The sequence below is a fragment of the Cardiocondyla obscurior genome, linkage group LG11 (assembly GCF_019399895.1).
Source record: "Cardiocondyla obscurior isolate alpha-2009 linkage group LG11, Cobs3.1, whole genome shotgun sequence".
Lineage (NCBI taxonomy): Eukaryota > Metazoa > Arthropoda > Insecta > Hymenoptera > Formicidae > Cardiocondyla > Cardiocondyla obscurior.
In genome coordinates, this window is record NC_091874.1 from 3,245,084 (window position 1) to 3,265,142 (window position 20,059).

At 37.6% G+C, this 20,059-nt stretch overlaps 2 protein-coding genes across 3 annotated transcripts in view; both read right to left on the minus strand.

The window, feature by feature from the left end:
• The window catches only part of Eag (ether a go-go), a 51,360-nt gene extending 32,678 nt beyond the window's left edge, over positions 1 to 18,682 (minus strand). For both annotated transcript variants that reach the window (XM_070663198.1, XM_070663197.1), the window contains exons 1-2: positions 18,008 to 18,682; positions 8,339 to 10,583 (exon numbers count right to left, since the gene is read on the minus strand). In XM_070663198.1, coding sequence (XP_070519299.1) covers positions 8,339 to 8,417 — 79 coding nt within the window. In that variant the 5' untranslated portion in view covers positions 8,418 to 10,583; positions 18,008 to 18,682. The remainder of the gene's footprint in view (positions 1 to 8,338; positions 10,584 to 18,007) is intronic.
• A 127-nt stretch (positions 18,683 to 18,809) lies between these two features.
• Positions 18,810 to 19,826, minus strand: Grx5 (Glutaredoxin 5). Its single transcript, XM_070663239.1, has 3 exons — positions 19,552 to 19,826; positions 19,173 to 19,314; positions 18,810 to 19,084 (listed from the first exon to the last, which is right to left on the minus strand). Exons 1-3 carry the CDS (start codon positions 19,630 to 19,632, stop codon positions 18,888 to 18,890), a joined length of 420 nt encoding a protein of 139 aa, XP_070519340.1. The 5' UTR covers positions 19,633 to 19,826; the 3' UTR covers positions 18,810 to 18,887.
• Between the last annotated feature and the right edge of the window lie 233 nt (positions 19,827 to 20,059).

Consider the following 20,059-nt stretch of genomic DNA (forward strand, 5'->3'; position numbering starts at 1 on the left):
GATAAGGCGCGATCGAAATCACGCGTTTGCGTAGATCCGTGGGTTCGATAGTAACGTAATACAGTCACCGATTGCTACAATTAAGCTCTCGCAACTAATGTAATTACGACACACGCCACCGATCGCGGCACACGATCCAGCTACTCTTCAGGGTCATACGCCGTGACCTTAAGAAAATTTTCTCCTCTAAAAGATATTCGTAACGGTTCATATTTATTTTCCTGTAAGAGATTTAACGCGCGGCGTCGTATACCGTACGTATTTTATGAAACTACCCGGGATAAGTATTGTTTTTAGAAGCCATTTTTTAAGAGATGTGCACTTCTTTCTTTTATTGGATAAAACTGGGATGGGCTAGCTGAAAATTTCATAGAGAAGGGTGCACTGGACCGATTTTACGATGCAACTACAGGAATGGCGTTACGTATGCGTCCGTCGTCTTTGCCGGAGTATCACCGGCTATTGCAACGAGTTCAAGGAAAAAGTACAGGGAAACGATTTCAATTTATGTTCGCTGCGGAGATACTGCGGTATCGCGTGTTGAAAAAAATATGATAATGTCGATAAAACGATAATTTGCAGATTAAATTTACCGATTTGTAGTTTCTTAACTGGATATTCAATACAACGTGTACACCTGCTTGCGCAAAAAAAAAAAAGAAAAAAAAAATCCCGCGAAGATTAAGCGTTTACCTCAAATACGTACGGTACCTACTTTGCAGAAACGTGGAATTTCTATTCAGTTAAACTCATCCAACGCTTTTGTGCGAGACTTCACGGACACAGTAGTTCTTTTAAATCGCGAGGATTTTATATTCCATCAATATTATAGTCGTATTTAGATTCTCGTCAAACATCATTTTTACTTTCAGCATCGCCCGTTTTCATTCATCCTCTCCGACTGTTATTCGCGCTTCGGCAGAATCAAAAATAGTACAAGCTCTATAGGAGAATTTATGTCAAGTTGGAGGATGATCGCCCCGACGATTTCAATAGAATGACGACATCACCGAACCATTGTCTCTTTTTTTTTTTTCTTTTTTTTCCTTCGGTCTTTTTTCGCTTATAAGTTTCGACGAAAAGACTTCTATATTTAGAAGTTTAAAAGTTGGCAGTGCGTTTTATGAATGTATTTAAATAATTAAAAAATTATTTTAATATAATTTAAGCGTACGTATGATATATGTGTAACGTTGGAAAATCTATAAAATGCAACAGAAAAGTACGTCACGGTGAAGATAAAATAGCGAAGCCGGATAATGTTATACACGTTCCGCTGTAAGCACCATCGCACTTTTCATGTCCGCTCGAGTTAATTGTAGGCATTTTTAGCTTCACTGTGTCGCAATTTAATTATTCAAAAAAAGTATCTTTAAAATAGAAATTTTGCGCCACCAAAGTTTTACAAGCGCACGTAATTGGCCGCTTTCAATTATCTCGGCACTTACTCGTGATTTATATTTTCTGTAAAGTTAATTTCGTTGAAAATTTGTTTAAAACTTTATTTTGGTATCGTTGCTCTATTTTTTTTTTAATTATTTTATAAATATAAGAACTTTTATTTTAATGTTAAAATTAAATTTCAAATCTAATTAGCAAACAAGTCTTAAAGCAGACAATTAAAAAAGATTTAATTGTAGTAAAAACTAAAAAAGATTGCAAAGTCGATCCAGAAATTAATTAAGACAATCTGATACGAATAGAAATATATGAAAAAAAAGCTATTTTAAGTTATGCGATTTTAATTTTATTTTTACGTGGAAGCTAATGTAAATTTATTTATGTAATGCATGCAGTAGGTATTGCACTTCCTTTACATAAGCACTACTTAAAAAATGTTGACTTTTTCTTTATGGGGGGGGAAAAAAACTAACTAAAAAGTAGTCTTATTATTTATGGTGCTTTACCTCGTTGAGTAACACTAAACGTAAAGTTATTGCAGACCGAGTTTTGCGAATTTACGTTCGCGTCAATTATTTACTCGAGTAGCCTAGGTTCGACGTCGCGCAAGATAGATTTTGTTCTCTTTTCAAGTATTCTTGATGCAAATTTAAACTTCCCCTTGCTGTTTCCTTGCACACATACAAACACACACACGTGAAAGGAACAGTGCGTCGTAAGTTCTTCTCACCTAGATTTTCGATGCGCGTCTTCCGCTTCGGTTTCTTTTACACACACATTTTTAAATATTTTACATCGAGTTCTTTCCGTTCGAGCGTTAATAAATTTTAGAACGTTCCCGTGTTAAAGAAATTTTAGTGCAGTAGTCATTTGCAGGCACGTAAATAAACCATTCTTTCAATTATATTTCAACCTTTGAATAAAATTTTAATTTAATTCAAAATTTAATCGAAATATTAAAATAGTTTTTCCTCTTCCTTTCACGTGCATATAAAAATCATTAACTAATTATACGTATAAACTAATGCCACGAGTATAAAAAAAATATATCTTACAGAAAATTCCTGAAATGTTCAACATTAAATGTATTCGAAGAATGGTGTTCCCTATATACCTACTAATGCAAAGTTTCCCGTGGTAAAACAAAGAAAAATTCACGGACTTGGAATAAAAACAGTTGGCTGGTGAATTGTGTACACGGACGATGCGTACAATTTCAATTGCTGCGAATATTCGTTGACCCAATGACCCAGCAGCATCGAAACGCAGCGGAAGTAACGGACGATAGCGAATCACTCTCCGGTATTCTCGCCAACTTGTTTCAGTCAAATTACTGCCAATATACCACTAACTTATCAAGATTACACGCTACCGACTATGCATGGATATGTGCGACTGTTAGGTTCAATCGAATTAATTTTTTCCCGACACAAATGGTCACGCTATGATCACATTTGACGAAAACTTATCTCTGTTCACCAAGATGCCAAGATAACACGTAACTAAATTCTATGCCTGATATTCGTGATTTTTCACAGTTAGCTGAGCTGTTACGATAATTAATTAAAATATATCTTTACATGCCGCGTACACATATATAACTGAGTAATCAGAGAACGCGAAATGTAATGTGACGAATATGCAAAGCGCTTCGTAGGCACGCACTATTATGTCATTTCGGTTATTATTATTTTAAATAAAAGAAAAGGGACATTAATTTTCTTAATTAAAAGCAACGATAAATCCTCAGTGAGAATAAGATTAAATCTTACCGAGAGCGAGAGAGGTGAAAATGGAGAAGATTAATAGTTTCCGTTTTAAATTTACAGAGAATGAGTGTAGAAACGTGTTAATTTTTCCCCATCATGATATAATTAAAAGAGTTGAAGAAATCTCGCTCAAGGGAAAGAGCCCCTGTTGCGCTCTGATTAAGTAAAATTGGTCATTTGGCTAATAAAATAATGACGGAGAAAAACATTAAATTTTGATTTCCTTCGGCCTTCTCTATCTTCCCTGTTTTTGAGGTCAAAGAGTCCATGTGCCGGACGAAAAATATGGAACCACGATATAAGAATCGTCTCGATATTTATCATTAACCATAAAACATTCAACATTTGCTGCCTACGGATAAGAATAACGAAATAAAAAGTCCCGCAACTAATCGCGGGACAAGAATCCACCGACTCTTGCTCCCATTCATTTAGCGCTTATGATTAATTCATTTAACCACGGCGGTGTTTAATCTGGATAATGAGATTCGTCCCGAAATTTCTGCACCGTTCGGAAGCCTGTCATGAAGCGATCAACGATTGACCCTGGGCGTTTTATACGGCGACAAGAATTGTCAATACTTAGATTGACAATAAATATCGATCGCCCGTTAGAGTCTTCGAGGGCCGTCGACTCGCGGCCCGCTCTGTACCCCTTTCATTCTTGTCGTCCGCCTGAACCTGCTCCTTTTCTTCCCCACCTTCGCATTCACCTTTTCATTCTCTGGTTTTCCTCGTGCTCGGGGCAGCTCTTTCTAAAAATAGACGCGCATCGAATAACGAGCTGGGGGTGGCGGCGGCGGTGGCGGCTAAGGTTGAAGTTTGCATTGTGAACGCGTATAACGGTGTAGCGTATATGACTGCTGGTACCCCTCGTGCGCGCCTTCTCCCTACTCTGTATGTAACCGTAGATTTGACCCAATGACCTAGCGGACGAGCCCGAAAAGCTGCGGAGGCGCCCGAATAGGTTTCATCCTCGACCCCGGTTCACCATGTCCTCACCCTTTCCCATCCCTCCCCCTCCCGCCCTCTCTTTTCAAAATCACCTCCGCTCCCTCGCATTCAATCCCTTTATTCTGATTTTCTACTCGGGTAGAAAAGTATCGCGCCCTCGCTGATGCTGATTGATTATGCACGCCGGGGGTGTTACAGGTATTCGGGTAGGCCGTGCTTCTGCGCGCGTCTAAACGTCCAATGGGCCGACGTGATACGCAATCATCGACGGGATGTATCGCTGTTATTTCGCCGATATCGCTCAATGATTAATCTTTGCGGTTGTTTTCGGGATAATTATACGCGGAAGCCACGTTATGCGAACGCGCCACCGACCTCGCATACCGGGATCCTCCAAGTCCGCCTATGAATTCTCAGGATATCTTCGATGCAATTAGGCGAATCCGTATGACTTGCTAACGACATCAAATTGAACTAATAAATCGAGGTGTATACATTCCAGCGTCTCGATTATTTAAGAATGCGCGAGTGCACGAAAGTACGATACGTTACATACGGACAAACGTAAGCGCAAATTTATAAAGGTGTGTGTTATATTCTAATCACGTCAATTTTTAAAAAGATTATTTGTAAAATACATTTTCGTACGTTAACTTTTTCTTCCTTTCAATAAATTGCATTTATGCAGTTTAAAGAACATAGCGGGGCTTACAGTATCTCGTGCCTGTCTGCTGCTTTATATTTCGTAAAACGGGTTTTTATGGTTACTTTATAATACAACAAGTAAACGTTCTTGCATGTAAACTTTCATCAAAGTGAACAAAGAAGGTTAACAAGTTAGATATACCAGTTTATTTCGCTGTCTGCTGAGACTATGTAAGCTGGCGCCACGTTTCTACAAATTTTATGTTCCTTCAACGTTAAATGTTTTATTAAAATTAAATAGATATTGATATATAAAATATATGTAAAATTTAAGGCACAGTGCGATCTTCACAGAAAGACTGTCGGACACCTTAAGATCTACATCACAAAAGCGATCAAGAACCAAAGCACGTAAAGCCCATACATCGATATAATCTAAATTCTCCTTTCCTTCACTTTATTTATCGCGAATATATATTATCAAGCGCGGAAGATTTACGCACTACTCACGTATCTTCTATTTTTTTATGTTCTTCGTGTTTCCTCGCTTAATTTTATCTATTTCTTCAAGAAATTTTTTTTTTTTTCTGCGGTTAAAAAAAATTTTATGCCGCGAATAAAATTGCATTTCGACTCTATCTGATATTTGTCGGCGCCGAAATCCCGCGGGTTCTCCTTCGGGCGAAATGGGATAATATTAATCCAAAGTATTACGCGCATGACGCGCACGATACGATACGCTCACACTGGCCCTGAGAGAAATGTGCTTTCAAGGCCGAAGAATAAAAAAACAGGTTGGCAAGTTATATCTTGGAATCGATGTTCGCGCGGGGGAGAGCGGTGTAACTAAAAGAAGTTATACTAGGTCAAGCATAAAACCGCAGTTCAAACACGATCATTAACTATTTCGACATTCGAAACGTGAAATAACATAATGCATATCGCGAGCACTTCGCATCGATACCGCGTTATAACAAAGCTAGCCTTCGATCTGTCGCGATAGTAAATCCGTTTTATTTACAGGTAAACCCACGACCGTAAAAACGGCGTCATAAACTCGTCACGCGGCTAACATATAGATGGTATATGGGACGCCTTTCTAACTTCCTCCGAGTATCAAAGCTGCGAAGCTTATAACAAGTAAAACATGCTAACTGAACTCTGTCGCAATCATTTCTCAAGGGGCATTTCCTCGCACATGCTTACCCGCAACTATATTTTATCTCACCGTAGGCGTATAACCAAATCTTGCCACCTTCCTTCGTGACTTGATAATTGTGCTTTTTGTCATCGTCACAAATTTTTATATCGCAATGTAAAAATTTTATATATTACATATAATAGAATTACTATTGTCACGGAAATTTTCAAACGCTTACTATTATAATTAATGAAATAATAAAACAGAACAGAATTTGCTTCGAAAAGGGCCGAGAAATAGCTTGGATAAATGATAGGATTAAGCGGTTGAATTAATTCATAATTAGTCGTCATCAATGTCGCGTCGACGTGCCGTGAATATTTTATGAAAATTACAAGTCCTCTGAGTATTAGCTAAAACTGATATTATAATGAGCGAGAGAGAGAGAAAGAAAGATAATACATAAAGTAAAATAAATCAGTATATAAATAATTTGTGCACAAAAAATTTTTTTTAACTTATTCAAGAAGTAAGCTTCAAAGTTTTTAATATTACTTTTAACATGCAAAAATAAAAAAAAAATCAGAACGTATAATGTGTAATAGAGAAAAACGTAAAGATTTTTTTCTAAAAAGATTAAAAATTTAAGAAGCTAATTTCGCGATTTCAGTAATGTAATACTTTTAAAAGCACTTCTCCCGAGAAAGGATAAACTTATTTCTAATATCTGCAAAAGAACTAGCCGAAAGAGGCTTTTCCACCGATCTAATATATAATACGCGACATACATATTGACACATCAGTCATCACCCTATGCTCTACGCGGTGGCACGTTTCGTACGGTTTATTGGCAGGTAGTTGGCATTGGTTTGACTAACGGGTGCACGGCAGACGGTTCCAAACCCCAGCTCGATTGTATATCACTAACGTAGACTACTATTTCTCTGATTGATGATTTTTAATCGCGATAATGCATCAAAGCGATGCGCGTGTCGTGCGCACGAGTGGTGCTATCGTTATTCGTCAATTTCTACACACCGACGTCATTGTATAATTCACTTCCGGGACGGTGGCTCGAAAATATGCACTATCGTTGTCACTAATAATTCCACCGTTACACTATTAATGCGGTGCGGTCCATTGCGCCGGTGGCTTTATATAGCTTTGTAACGATCTCTATGTGTAATTGCAGCTATTCAAAACTGAACGCTTGCTATGTTTCTATTTCGGCATAATGATATAAATTCTCCTCTCTTTCCCCGTTATATTTAATCTGATACAGTCATTTCTTTTTTATAGAAAGTAGAACGCGATGTTAATTACAGGGATATATATTTTCTTTTTTTAATAAAAAATAATATTAATCGGTAACGTTAAAATTTTTGTCAATAACGACTTCATATAATGATTGATTAGCCTGGCTAAATCTACACCGTTTTCCTTTTCAAGCATCGTTATGCAACGCGCAACCCGAAAGTAAGAATAAAAAGAAAGATATTGATATCATCCCCATGTGCGTGCGTAGCATCTGACGCTAAACAGAATTTATTATTCTTATAAAGACAGAGATTTCCATCTTTCATGTTGAACAAAATTTAGGAGACTCCGCGGTTTTCAATAAAAAGGCTTTCCCCAATACTTGGCGTAAACATGCCAAACACCGACAAAAGCTGTAAAAAAATATTGCCGGAAGAACTTTGAATAATGGATAACAAAGTTCTTTCCTTCTTACTTATAACACCCTAATTCTGATTCTAAAAGATAATTATTACCTCGTTATTATTGTATAATATTCATAACCTTTCACCATAATAGATTAAAACTGTTTCATTTAGCTGACTAATATAATTTTGAGATTTATTTTAATCCCAAAAATAATCCTACGCATATTCTATATAATCTTTTTATTACATATATAATTTTAAGCCGCTTTATCGGAAACTTAATTCTATCATTATATTGATAAAATTATGATAATGTCAAATGAGAAATTTAAATGTTTTTCACATATTTTGAAAATAAATAAGTTAGATTGTAAAATCAATATTATACACCCGGATAAATTCAAACTTCGTTTACTCGCTTGACGGCTGTTGCTATTTTCGAACACATATGAATATAGGAAATTTCTGCCGATTCCGGAAATGCAAGACATTCCAATTAAGAAAATCGATATTGAATTACATGCTTGATTTAACCCTTCCATAACTGTGAAAGCTTTATATGCATAAATTTCACTGCGGCAATACGAAACAATATTATTTATACTATAAATTTTGCACCGCAATGGTAAAATTATTATGTCAAATTCCAACGTGTAGAAAAATGTGGAGAATACTAATTTTTTTCTCTTTAATTATTGGTCTTGGCGAAACAATTATTTTTTAATATTTGAATAATAAAAGAAAAAAAAAGGAGAAAAACTCACGTTGACTGCTACTGCGCCTTATGATGTTCTCCAAGAATGTGTTTTGCGGGGCTACCAGGCCCCTACGCCCCCCTGGCATCCTTTCTTTGTTGAATGTTTCCGGATCCTGGTCGCTGCGGCAGCTATCAGGATCTCGGCCAGCCCGTACCGGCTAGGATGATTATAAGACGCCCGCGATACATGACGAAAATCCTTGGTACTTTCTCTTCTTCTTTCACTCACTGTCACTAGTAATTTACCTCAAGTACATCTCTTGATACGCGTATAACAAAATAACGATACACTCGACGCACTGACACTGGAATCGTTTGCGGCAACGCTTAAACGCGACGACTCACCGTTGTGACTCATTAGACTGGTATCGTACGACGTGCGCCAACTATTCAACGCCGGCAACACTTATCCGGAGAAAGTCTGGAATATGTTAAAACGATTTTAACACGATTTTATTTAATAACGTAACAAGTAATCCTCCGAAGCAAGCACTTAGTTTTTACGACGATTTTTGCAATCTCACGACCTCGAATGATCCCGTAACATTCCCGATAGAAAAAATGTTCGGCGTTTGGTTGGATTTATTTGGCGATCACTTGCAGCAAATCGATAAGAGCATTTATGTTATTCGTAGAATTTCTGAGCACGAGTTTTAATTCGATATTGGCGTTTTGCTTCGGCGTCGAGGGTGTCCACGATTTTTCGATCGATCAAAACTTTCGGAGTAAAATAACGGAAAAGACTGCGAATTGTTTCTCGTCGTGGAACCGCGGTGCCATTTATTATCCCATTAGGCGATCGAGCAGACATCTGCTGATGATTCTTCGATAAATAGTAGCAAGAAAATGGGAACGACTTCTTTCGTCACCTGAACGACATCCTCCTTCCTGACATCATCACGGCAGCTCGGGATGGCGTGGCTATATGAATCAACGATTTTCTCGATGGGCAGAAAGAAGGATGGATTGTTTCGTAGGAATCGATTGCCTCGATAACAGCCGGCTGGAAAAATTGATTTACCGACTCGTCCAATTTGTCGAGGAAAATTGACGCGCGTTTAACGCGTGTAATTGCTCGTTCGTTTGATAATCGACGGAGAACAAAAATCAATTGAACGATTATCAGAAATCCTTTCCCGAGATCGACGATTCTTTCGCGCCGATTGATCCTGGTATCCTGCAGCCGGGTCGATTTTACAAATCGGATCGGCGATCCAACCGGGAGGCCGACAATGCTCAAAAGGATTAGTATTGACCCGAAGGACCGCTCGACATCGGCGGCAACTGGCGCGTCGTTGGTCAATGGTTCACCTGGCCTTTCGAGGACCCTCAAGCGCGCTTCGAATTCGCCTATCGATTTGCACGTTCGGCACTCATTCGGAATTCCAGTCGCACGTGCTTGACCGCGCACGCCCGATTCAGCGAATACGCTTCTCGGGCCTCCTAGCTCTGTCTCGGAAACGCTGGACGTTATCAGCGGCCACAATGATCTGTCGATCGGTTGAGCGATCGGCCGTTCACAAACACGGCCGTGCGGAATAAGTATCGGCCGGAAATGCCTGACAATCGCGCTGTCACGAGAAAGGAAAAGGTGAAGGAGAAGGAGGAGGAGGAGGAGAAGGTAGACGATCGATCGGAGTACTATGCCGATCGATCCACCTGGCCGTCGTCCCTCGAGAATGATTACGTGTGTTGTCAGTGATCGCGGCGAGCGGGACAATGCCCTCTTCTTATCCGCGTGCCCAAGACATCGATGCGCGTAAGTCCTCGACGGTACTCCCGGAAGTGTCGTCGGACGATGGCAAACGATGCGCGACCGATGACCCATCTAACCGCAATCCTTCCAGGTGATCGCTCTCGCGGCGACGGTGACGAGTTCGCGACGACGACGGCTCCGACGACGACAGGTAACGTGACGACTGCGCCGTTGCACCCGCGACGTCGTTCTCCACATCCTCGGCGTCCTCCTCAGCATCCGTGCAGGCGGTATCCGCGGAGAAGGACATCCCTCGATAGAGACGCGAGATGTCAACTGCCGATAATCACATGATCACGTCGCATGGGTGGGCTATCTCCCGACGAAGAGCACCTCGGTCTTCGCAACGAGAAGCAATTCGATTCTCGTTCCCTCGACAATTTCAACCGAGCTCCTTTTGTCGCGCTCAATTTCTTGTTTTACAGAAAAATCCTCCGGCGATCGGCGAACGAACGGCAGTAATTGAAACCGCCCGAGTGACGATAGCGACGAAAGGCTGCAACAGAAAAGATTCTTTGTGTAATTACGGAAAGGTAATTACGTGTTTCACAAGTTTTCGACATTAGAGCTAAGGGTACGGTCTATTAATATAAATGTCGATATAGTACGACACGCGGGCGGATATTCTCAGATTACTGGATCGCGCCACGGCCGTCCGTCATGTGGCATTTGATTTTCTGGGTCTTTAAATCCGAGCGTTTTACTCGGGGGAGCACCTTGACTCGCGAAAATCGGCATCATCCAGTTTACAATTGTCCCAACTAATATAACTTCCTCGCGCAGGAAGAAATGTAGCAATCGCAGTTGAACTTTTAATGCTATTCGAAAACTTTCCGATTCGATGCTTCCGTCATTCGTGTGCAAGCACATCGGCGGCCGCGTCATTTATTCCGATTCTAAAACTGGCAACTTTCAATCGGTTATAAAATCGGTTATAAATTCGGCAAAGATATATTTGCAAATACATATATGTATGCAGCATGTTCTGCGGGCCTGGTAAACTCTGTTTCTATCGACATGCAGGGCGTGGTCGATCATATAGTAAAAAATATATAGAGAACTTGTTTGCCATATCGTAGTCTTTATGCAGCTTTGCAGATAAATCGAATGTTCCTAATAAGACCTTTACGGTATACGCGAATATTTCGTTGCTATTACAGCACGTTACGTCCCGTAAAATTTTACCCGATTATTTACAACAGTATTTTTTTTTATTTTTTTATGTTTATTATACGTTCGAATATTCTTGGTAAGTTTAAATAAAAATAATATTTGCTACTTTTTTATACAACGCGGTTTAATTACGCGATATCAAATTCGTTTAATAATTACGTACTTTTACATATTTTCAATTAATATTGACTGCCCGTATACATATATTCTATAAATATCGCGTCGAAAAATATTTAGAGCTGACTGACCTCTCACTATAGATAGAGATATATACATCAAAAATAAAACTACACGGCTGGTTAAGGTAGAGGCGACAAATGGGATCGCTCGATATAGACTCGCTGTTCGATTGAACACTACGATGTCATTTTAACTCGAGCCAGAAATATCATGATAAAGTCTATATTCTACGTAATTTACGAGCTGCACATATTTTCTTTCCGATTGCCTTGAAATAAATGATTAGTGTTGGAAAACAGTATCGTTCCAAGGTGGTATCAACTATCAAGAAAAACACTTATAAGCGTAATTGAGGATATAACGTGCATGCAGTAACACACGTGATAAAATTCCCGGAAATTTCATTTGCACTTGGTATCGTACAGAGTTACAGCCGCGATTATTATTGTATCACGACCAGCCGACTTTGATTACTGCTTTTCGCGCATATACCCGGTCTTTCATGTTTAATTCCAAATCGATTAAATGACGAAATAATACTTTGCACCGCCGGCGCAAAAGGTTTGATAACTGCGCGACGCCTTCGCCGCCGCCACGTGAAGTGCATTTAAAACTGTTTGTAAACGTCAAACTAATTGGATTTAAATCCTCCCGACCTCTTAAATTTTTCATCGCAATAACAACCATTCTCTCGGACTGGCTAACTTTTCTTAAAAATAAAGTCGTCCTTCTTTGTAACGCGCCTGCTTTTTTTTTTAATGTCAACGTAATGCAAGCACTTACGACAATGTTAAATCTACGTCTGAAGCAGGCATACTTTTTGCGAGTATTGCAATTCCTACGTATGTTGGTCATCGCAAATGCCAACAAAACCTTCGCTAATGTTTTTCATTACGCGATATACTGGTCAGCCGTTTTGTCATAAATACAAGATTGCGAAGTGCATGCATAGAAAACACAAATTTACATTATGTATTCCCGAGTATTATGAGCTCTAAAGTGTGTGTTAAGTAGCAGTTTATCACTTTATGTGAACCAAATAAGATTGAAACTAATGTTAACTAACATTTATATAATACATAACTACGTAATTATATTCATGTAAAATTGCATACAGTAATATTATTTAATTAAATAGCTAACTTAGAATGTAATAATAACTGTAGTTTCTACTTGGTTTTTAATTACTAATCATTATATGATTAATTACTGATAGTATCAAGTATTATTATAATCAAATCAATATTAAAATCAAAATTTGTCTAAATACGTACGTAAAATATTTATCTACACATGCTTTAAATAAAAAATAAACCAGAGCAGCTCAAAGTTTCCCATCTCTGTAAAGAGCAAAACTTCGCTTGATGCAAGACGTAAAGTTGGCGTTTGCCGCTTGATATTCGCGATAAGATGAGAGTGGCGATGCATCTCGACATTCATTAACTTACGAGTACTCGCTGTTGAGAAAACCGACGAAGAAAATTTCGAAGATATCTGAAAGAGAGTCTCTAAAAGATAGCTAATTCCTATGAATTAACGAAAATTCAAGAAAAACTGAGTTCTAAATTTTTTTAAATATATATCTTATTAATAAACTAATTACGAACATATGTTTTTTTATTACATTTAATTAATTACTGTATTTGCATTTACGAAAATACCTGCATACATTGATGCTGATCGATAAGTGAAAAATTGTTAGTTATCTAATGCACAGATCAATTTTATTTAAAAAATTTATAACATCTGTAAAACGAATGTTATGATACTATCTATGAAAGCGACGCATTGAAAGCTCTTAAAACAGCGCTTTTCAATCTACGTGGCACTTAAAGTATACTTCCAAGATGAAATGGAAAATATGCACAAGGCGGTGTAAATCTTTTAAAATTTGAAAGAGAAAGATTTTTTTTTTTTGTAAATACAAAATATAAATAATTAATTAATAACGATGCAATATTTAAACCCTCATATTTAGCGTTTTCTCGCGTTTAAAGGGTCTGAATTTATGTTATTTTTTAAAGAAATTAATGCGGAAGCAATCGAAAACGATATGTTTTTTTTTTTTTTTTTGCAACCTCGACATCATTGTCTCGATATCATCGTCAATGTCCTCGTCGTTATGTGACATTTCCAATTTGTCCCAGTTTACAGGATAAATGCACTTATGCCTCGCGTGCAGGCAAATGTTACCAATATTAGAAAAGAGAGGCCGAGTTTGCCCAGATTTACAAGAATTCTAATATCGCCTGAAGGTCGGCCTAAAGTGGAAAAGTAGTTCGTATACGATCGATTAACTTAGTTTCGCGTTAAAAAAGCTTGAAATCGCATAAGAACACAATGACCGATCGAAATTATCGAGACGCCAGCATTGCATAACGCGTAACGATCAAAGCGAAACGCCTTGTCTTTTTATAATACATTTAGATTCGTTGGTTTTATACGAGTCATTGGAAAATGTTTTATATTCGCGCGCTATAAGCGTTTCAGATTTTTAGGCGCGGCAATACTTGTTAATATTAATAAAAACTGTTCGATTTAATCAAGTAATTTAGTTTATATCTAGGGAGAAAGAGAGCAGTAAAGCGTCTTGCCAAGAAAAGCGCAAGTTATATATAACATACAAAATATCCATCGCCATTGGGACGTTTTTTGGCACTACGTACTACGACGCTTTACTACCCTTTTTCATCCTCCCTGGAGATCGCTCGATCTACGTCGCATTTTTCTTAATTCGTGGTGTACATCATCGTCTACGTAACCGTGAAATGGCTCCGATGAGACATATTGCGATCGTTGAGTAAGAACGTTACAACTTGTTAAGAACTAACAAATCTCACAACAAAGTGCAACACGAAAAAATTTCGTGAGCGTAAATAAATTTTGTCGAAGAAAAAATTCTTTCAATGCGGAAGAAATGCAATAAAATAATAAATGAATCTGTGCAATTTTATCTAACATTTTAAAACTATACAATTTTGTAAATTATACAAAAAAATAGTATTTGGCGAAATATAGGTTTTTTAATTAATTAACCAGATATGTTTCGCACGCCAGTTTATTATAAGACTGTCAACGAAAATAATGGAATATACGAGTGAGCAAAAATACATATACGGAAAAAGCATAAAGTTCCATGTCTCAAAGTATTTAAAAACCTCAATAAATTAGGAACAGGTGTTACACATATAGCTGATCTTATAATTTACTCATAAAAGGAGCACAAAGCGGAAAAGAAAAGGAAACTCTCCCCACGTTAAGCTAATAATTGCGCCATTAATAACTCGCGCAAACATTGGAAGTTATTCCTTTTATTCTATAACAAGATATTGAATCCAGTTACGCCGCAAATGCGATAATCGGAAATTTATTTCGATCTATAACTGAGCATATAATGGCGTACAGCTGTAAAATCACGTAAAATCGATTACGAACGATAGAAGTATGACTTTCAGTGTATCTTCTTTCGGCTTTTTTCTTTTTTTTTTTTTTTTTTTTTGACCTTTGAAAGACATGAATCTTCATTCACCTTGTAGGTTCGATTCACTACTGACATTACTTTAGCCAAACTATTTTGCTGATATGCTCGAGAAAGCGGCCTTTAATTTCAAAGGAGCATATATCGATCGACCTTTCTACATGAAGGTACGCCCTTCCTTATCTTGCACTAACTGCTAAAAGGAATTTGTCGAGCAAGGGCTCGAATAATGCTCGTTAAATCGCCTGTTGACATTCAGCGATCTCTTCAACTGCGTGAACACTAAGGAATCCACCAAGATTACACCCGATTCACAAGGAGTTCTAATAACCATAAATTGAGCGCTTGTCACATAATTCGTTATCATTTATGTAATATAATTAATATAATTATGCATAATATAAAGTTATCGTAACGCGTTTTTTATGTAACATAAAAAAATATTATTCTCAAATATAATTAAAAAGTTTTCTATCAGGCAAACGTTTGCATTGTTATGCCAATGTGTTTTGTGTCTGAATTCTACTGTATTTTTTTTTTCTTTTTTTTTTCGATACTTTGTAAGTTAACTCTCCAAGACTGCGGTTAAGCAGAAACTTTCGACAAAGCGTTCCACCCGATCGCCCGAATTAATGACTCTCAAGACTATCCTAAAGTTAGACGGTTGAAAGATTATAAGAATGGAATATATTTTGCTCCTCTGCTAATTGTGAATAAAGATCCAACCCAGTCAGGCTAGAACCAAAGGAGCTTTCTTAGCGTAGACAAAGAAATATGTTCAAAGATGTCACGAAATGAATTATGTCGATGACCAAAAAGAAACGAGAACTGCTGAGTTTGAATATGACATGTGCTATATATTATGTTGACGAACTTATAAAATCGAATCAATAGTGTGTAACGGATAATAAAGCGCGAAAGATAAAATTGAAGACGTTTCTTTGTGTAAAAAAAAAAAAAAAAGAGAGAGCTGATATCATAGCAAAAAATAAACGAAAACGTCGAGCAGAAAGCTTGTGAGGATTTTTCCCTCGTTTAATCAATCGATAAAAACTGAATAAAAAGATAGTGCGATGATTCCTTGTTGTATTTTGTTATTTAATCAATCGAATCAAATCAATTCCATTTTTACCAGGCTCTTTCACTTTTAAGTAGTTTACAGCAAGGGCAATTACATTTACGAATATAAAGTGCTTATACACGAGCCATGTGTATTTAATATAAATATAGCACGCGAAAATTTGCACGGATTTACTGATTCCACGTATCTTCGATTAAGTCACAAGTTCTTTTAATTTTTTATTTAAGAAATTGCACCGAATACTAATCTATCTCTCTCTTTCTTGACGCCCATGCGACTGCGGTCGAACAATTTATTGTATTTCTTTCTCATGATCGATATATAAAAAGAGAAATAATGCCAACAACATTTAACCAAACGCAATTAGAACAATACATTCTAAATTGAGAAGATTACATTTTTTTCAGAAAATGTGTTTCTTGACTCGAGTCCTTCTCCAGTAAACAAAAAATACATTTAATCATGTCGGAAACGTAGCTTAAAATTATATTAATCACAATGCATTAACATGTAAAGTACTTGTAACTCTCGATAAATTACAAACCACTATCGATTGATTTTACGGCTGTTAAGTTATCAGAGTTCAATTTGAACCACAGTCAAACAGTTCTAATTGATGAAACTTGGTGGATACCTTTGACTTCTGCATCTTAGTTTCCTTAGAAAGCAAGATTGAGAGACTTCCTATTCAAACGCAATTGACTGCGTTCCGATCCCTGCTAAGTTATCGTGCTCGGCAAGTAAAGGAAAACGAAGATTACAATGGCTTTTTACATTAGCGTACAAGTATGCTACTAACAACAGTGCCATTATCATTTTTCATTAAAAATATTTTGAGATTTATAGTACGATTTAATACATCCAAAAAGTCTAAGCTTAATCAATTATCGAATATAAACGGTACGCGGTTCATAATTAAATTACATCCGTTAATTAATTAAAAAAATTTTTATAACAATAAGTTTTATTTTTAAATATATATAGAAATGTCCGATTGTATTCAACAACAATAAAGAAATAAAAATGTATTGCTCAAAATGCGGGAATATTCACGAGCGTGTTCTTTATCTCGGGCAAAGTTGTCTTACAAATTGCAAGGTAGATTAGCAGACTTGTACGAGAAGCTCGTCTTTGTAAGAACCACCGCTGATCTCGAGACCTGTCGCATCCATGTGATGCTGTCAGTTATCGCGAAATAAAACCAAGATAACTCAATCGACGACGCTTTCGACAGACGACAGAATTCGCTGTTCCTTCGACGTCACTTGCAAGCAAGAAAACGTTGAGAATCAGAAGAAAGAAAATGCTCGAATTTTTCGCGCACTGTAGCACGTCTCATATATCTCGAGATTACGATTACGAATTAATTTGCTTTCCCCGTCCCTCCCGTTTTTATCTCCTATTCGCCAGTATACGTGTCTTTGTTAACAAAGCGTTATTTGTCGAGGTGTCCATCTTCCCAATTCGAAATCCCTTAATCTATAAATCACGAGTTCGGGCAAACGTTTACTTATATCTCCCTAGGATCATGATTACAGAACGCGTGATAAATTTTTGAGTCTTACGCAGCAGCTCGGGACCGAGCAAAAACGATCGTTTCGAGCTAGGTCACACACGCCACGCGGCGCGACCGTTATAGACCCGTTTCTCGATAAGCTTCGCTACGTCGAGCCGGCGCATCGAGAGCAAAATCGGAACGGTCCTGACGAATCGAGCTATCCGATCTTGTCACATAACCGATTATAACGTGTATTATCATTGCCTTGTCTTCGAATTCCATATTTGTTGTCTCGCAGAAGGGTGGCTCCGACCATCGCCACTCTGGATCGTATCGTATCCCGAGCCGATCGATCGTCTTGGGGTGCACGCGCGCTGACCGGTTGCGGTACCACGTTCCCTCACACAAATTCGACAAATTCTACCGATACCATATATCGACAGTGGAGCAAAGGTGCAAACAAAGGTCGCGGTCAAATAAAAAAAAATTATTCGTGTACCAGAAACCAACCTGTCTCTAAAAGCCAAATGGGCAGGAAAAAAAAAAACGAAAGTTGAGCGCGATTCCGTGTGAGAACGAGCGAGCGTACACGCGAATAAGTAAACTTCCACGAAACCACCCGTTCGGCAGGATGACCGAGTGGCGACTGAAACTCACCCTGCGTGATACCGTGGCGGCGCTGACTCTCTCTCTCTCCACCCCCGAAAGAAGAAACACCATATCCCTACTCGCGATAGCGCATCGCGGCGCGCAACCCCCCCGTTGTCTCACCCCTTTTTCTCTAATTCCAACCCGCCGCAACGCGTCATCTCTCTTTTAGCTGACCAGCGATGCTGAGGACAATACTAGAAAACGGATTAGCGGCAAGTCGAATAATACTGGGTCTGATTCGTTTTGTAATCTGATGACGGACCAACCATTGACTCGTTCTCGCAGTCAAAAGCCGGTCAGCGTAAGTGTGTCTGATGCAGCGATAGCCGCGAGCAATTTCTACGCCTGATGTAATCCTTTCACTGCCAAGGGGATGCACATGACCCGTTGACACATAAACGCGCGACATGAAACTCGGTAATACGCCTAAACTCGATTCGAGTGATCATTATCAAAATTAGCTCCGCATCGAAAGAAAATATTAGCTTAATTATTATTTTATTAATTACTATTATATTATTTTTCCGCGTCTAAGTTTTCTTAAATTTAATAAAAAAATTTAAATCCGTGTGAGACAAGAGAAATATATATACGAGACCCGAAAGTATTACAATTATCGAATCGTGCGTTAATGCACGATTATATTTAGCAAAAATAATCATTTTTACAAAAAATAACTATATTTCTATTGAAACAAGACACAACTATGCATTTATTTACAAAATTATCTGAGCTAAATTTATTCTTTAGATTTGTTAGCACTACTTTGCGAGGGATCTTCTTTGTTTAAGAGAGCACTGGTAATTCCAGCCTTCTTCAATTCTTCGACAAGCTCACCATTCTTATGCATTTCTAAGAGTATGTCACAGCCACCGACAAAGTCACCATTTATGAATACTTGAGGTATTGTCGGCCAATTAGAAAAATCTTTTATACCTAAGCAACAAACATTAACATTCAAAGCTATAAATATAAATTAATTACATAACTTTTACAATAACTATAACATCGTGTAACACTGTACCTTGTCTAAGTTCCTCATTTTTAAGAACATCATGAGCGTCATAAGTAACTCCGTGCATTCGCAATATTTGAACTACTGCATTGCTAAACCCACACCTTGGCTCTTCTGGAATTCCTTTCATAAAGACGACTACCTTATTTTTCTACAAGAAGTCATATGTAATAATAAATGTTACACGCGAGAGGCTACGATTTATAAGCAAGGATCTTTGACAATAACTTTCTTCAGTTCTTTTGTGTTTTTCACACAAAAAGATTATACAGATTTCTTACCTGCGTTGACTTGTTTTATCGTTATTTTTATGCAATGTATCATATATTTCTATCTTAGGATATATTTACGTGAGTATAAAAATGCCGCTATGCGTACATTTACTTACTTTAACAAGATCGCTGATTTCATTCAGCTTCGTACTAAAGTTTCTAGTACTGAGAAAAAGCTTGCCTCCAAAACGAAACATGTTTCGTTTATTTATTGCATTAAAAAACACTTTCACAATAAACGCGAATCTTTCGTTGCAACACGAAGTGCGTACGCAAATAGGTTATACGTATAACCTTACAGTCAGCTGTTTCGCATTTTTATCCGAGCCCTGAACCGTAAAGGAGTGAGTGGCGTCATCACGCGACACGCCAGCAAAACTCTTAGCCAACGTATTAATACAATAAAGCCAACAAAAAATATTGTTAAAAAAAAAAAATTACATTTTTTAATAAAAAAAATTTACTTTTGACTTGCAGAATTACATCAGCAAGATCGCAAAGTGCTGCAAATATTTTTCAGAGCAAAAAAAAATTGATTAAAAAAAATATATGTATACATAAATTTTATTAATTTTTATAATATATTACTAAGAAATTTTAATAATCAAAGAGTATATATTTGTC

What these genes read in the sequence shown, in the direction of transcription:
- Grx5 (XM_070663239.1), bottom strand. Translation starts at nt 19,632, where the DNA reads ATGTTTCGTTTTGGAGGCAAGCTTTTTCTCAGTACTAGAAACTTTAGT. An exon ending in AAATCAGCGATCTTGTTAAA is followed by an intron (nt 19,315 to 19,551) that starts GTAAGTAAATGT and finishes GACTTCTTGTAG; the next exon opens with AAAAATAAGGTAGTCGTCTT. An exon ending in AAATGAGGAACTTAGACAAG is followed by an intron (nt 19,085 to 19,172) that starts GTACAGTGTTAC and finishes TTTGTTGCTTAG; the next exon opens with GTATAAAAGATTTTTCTAAT.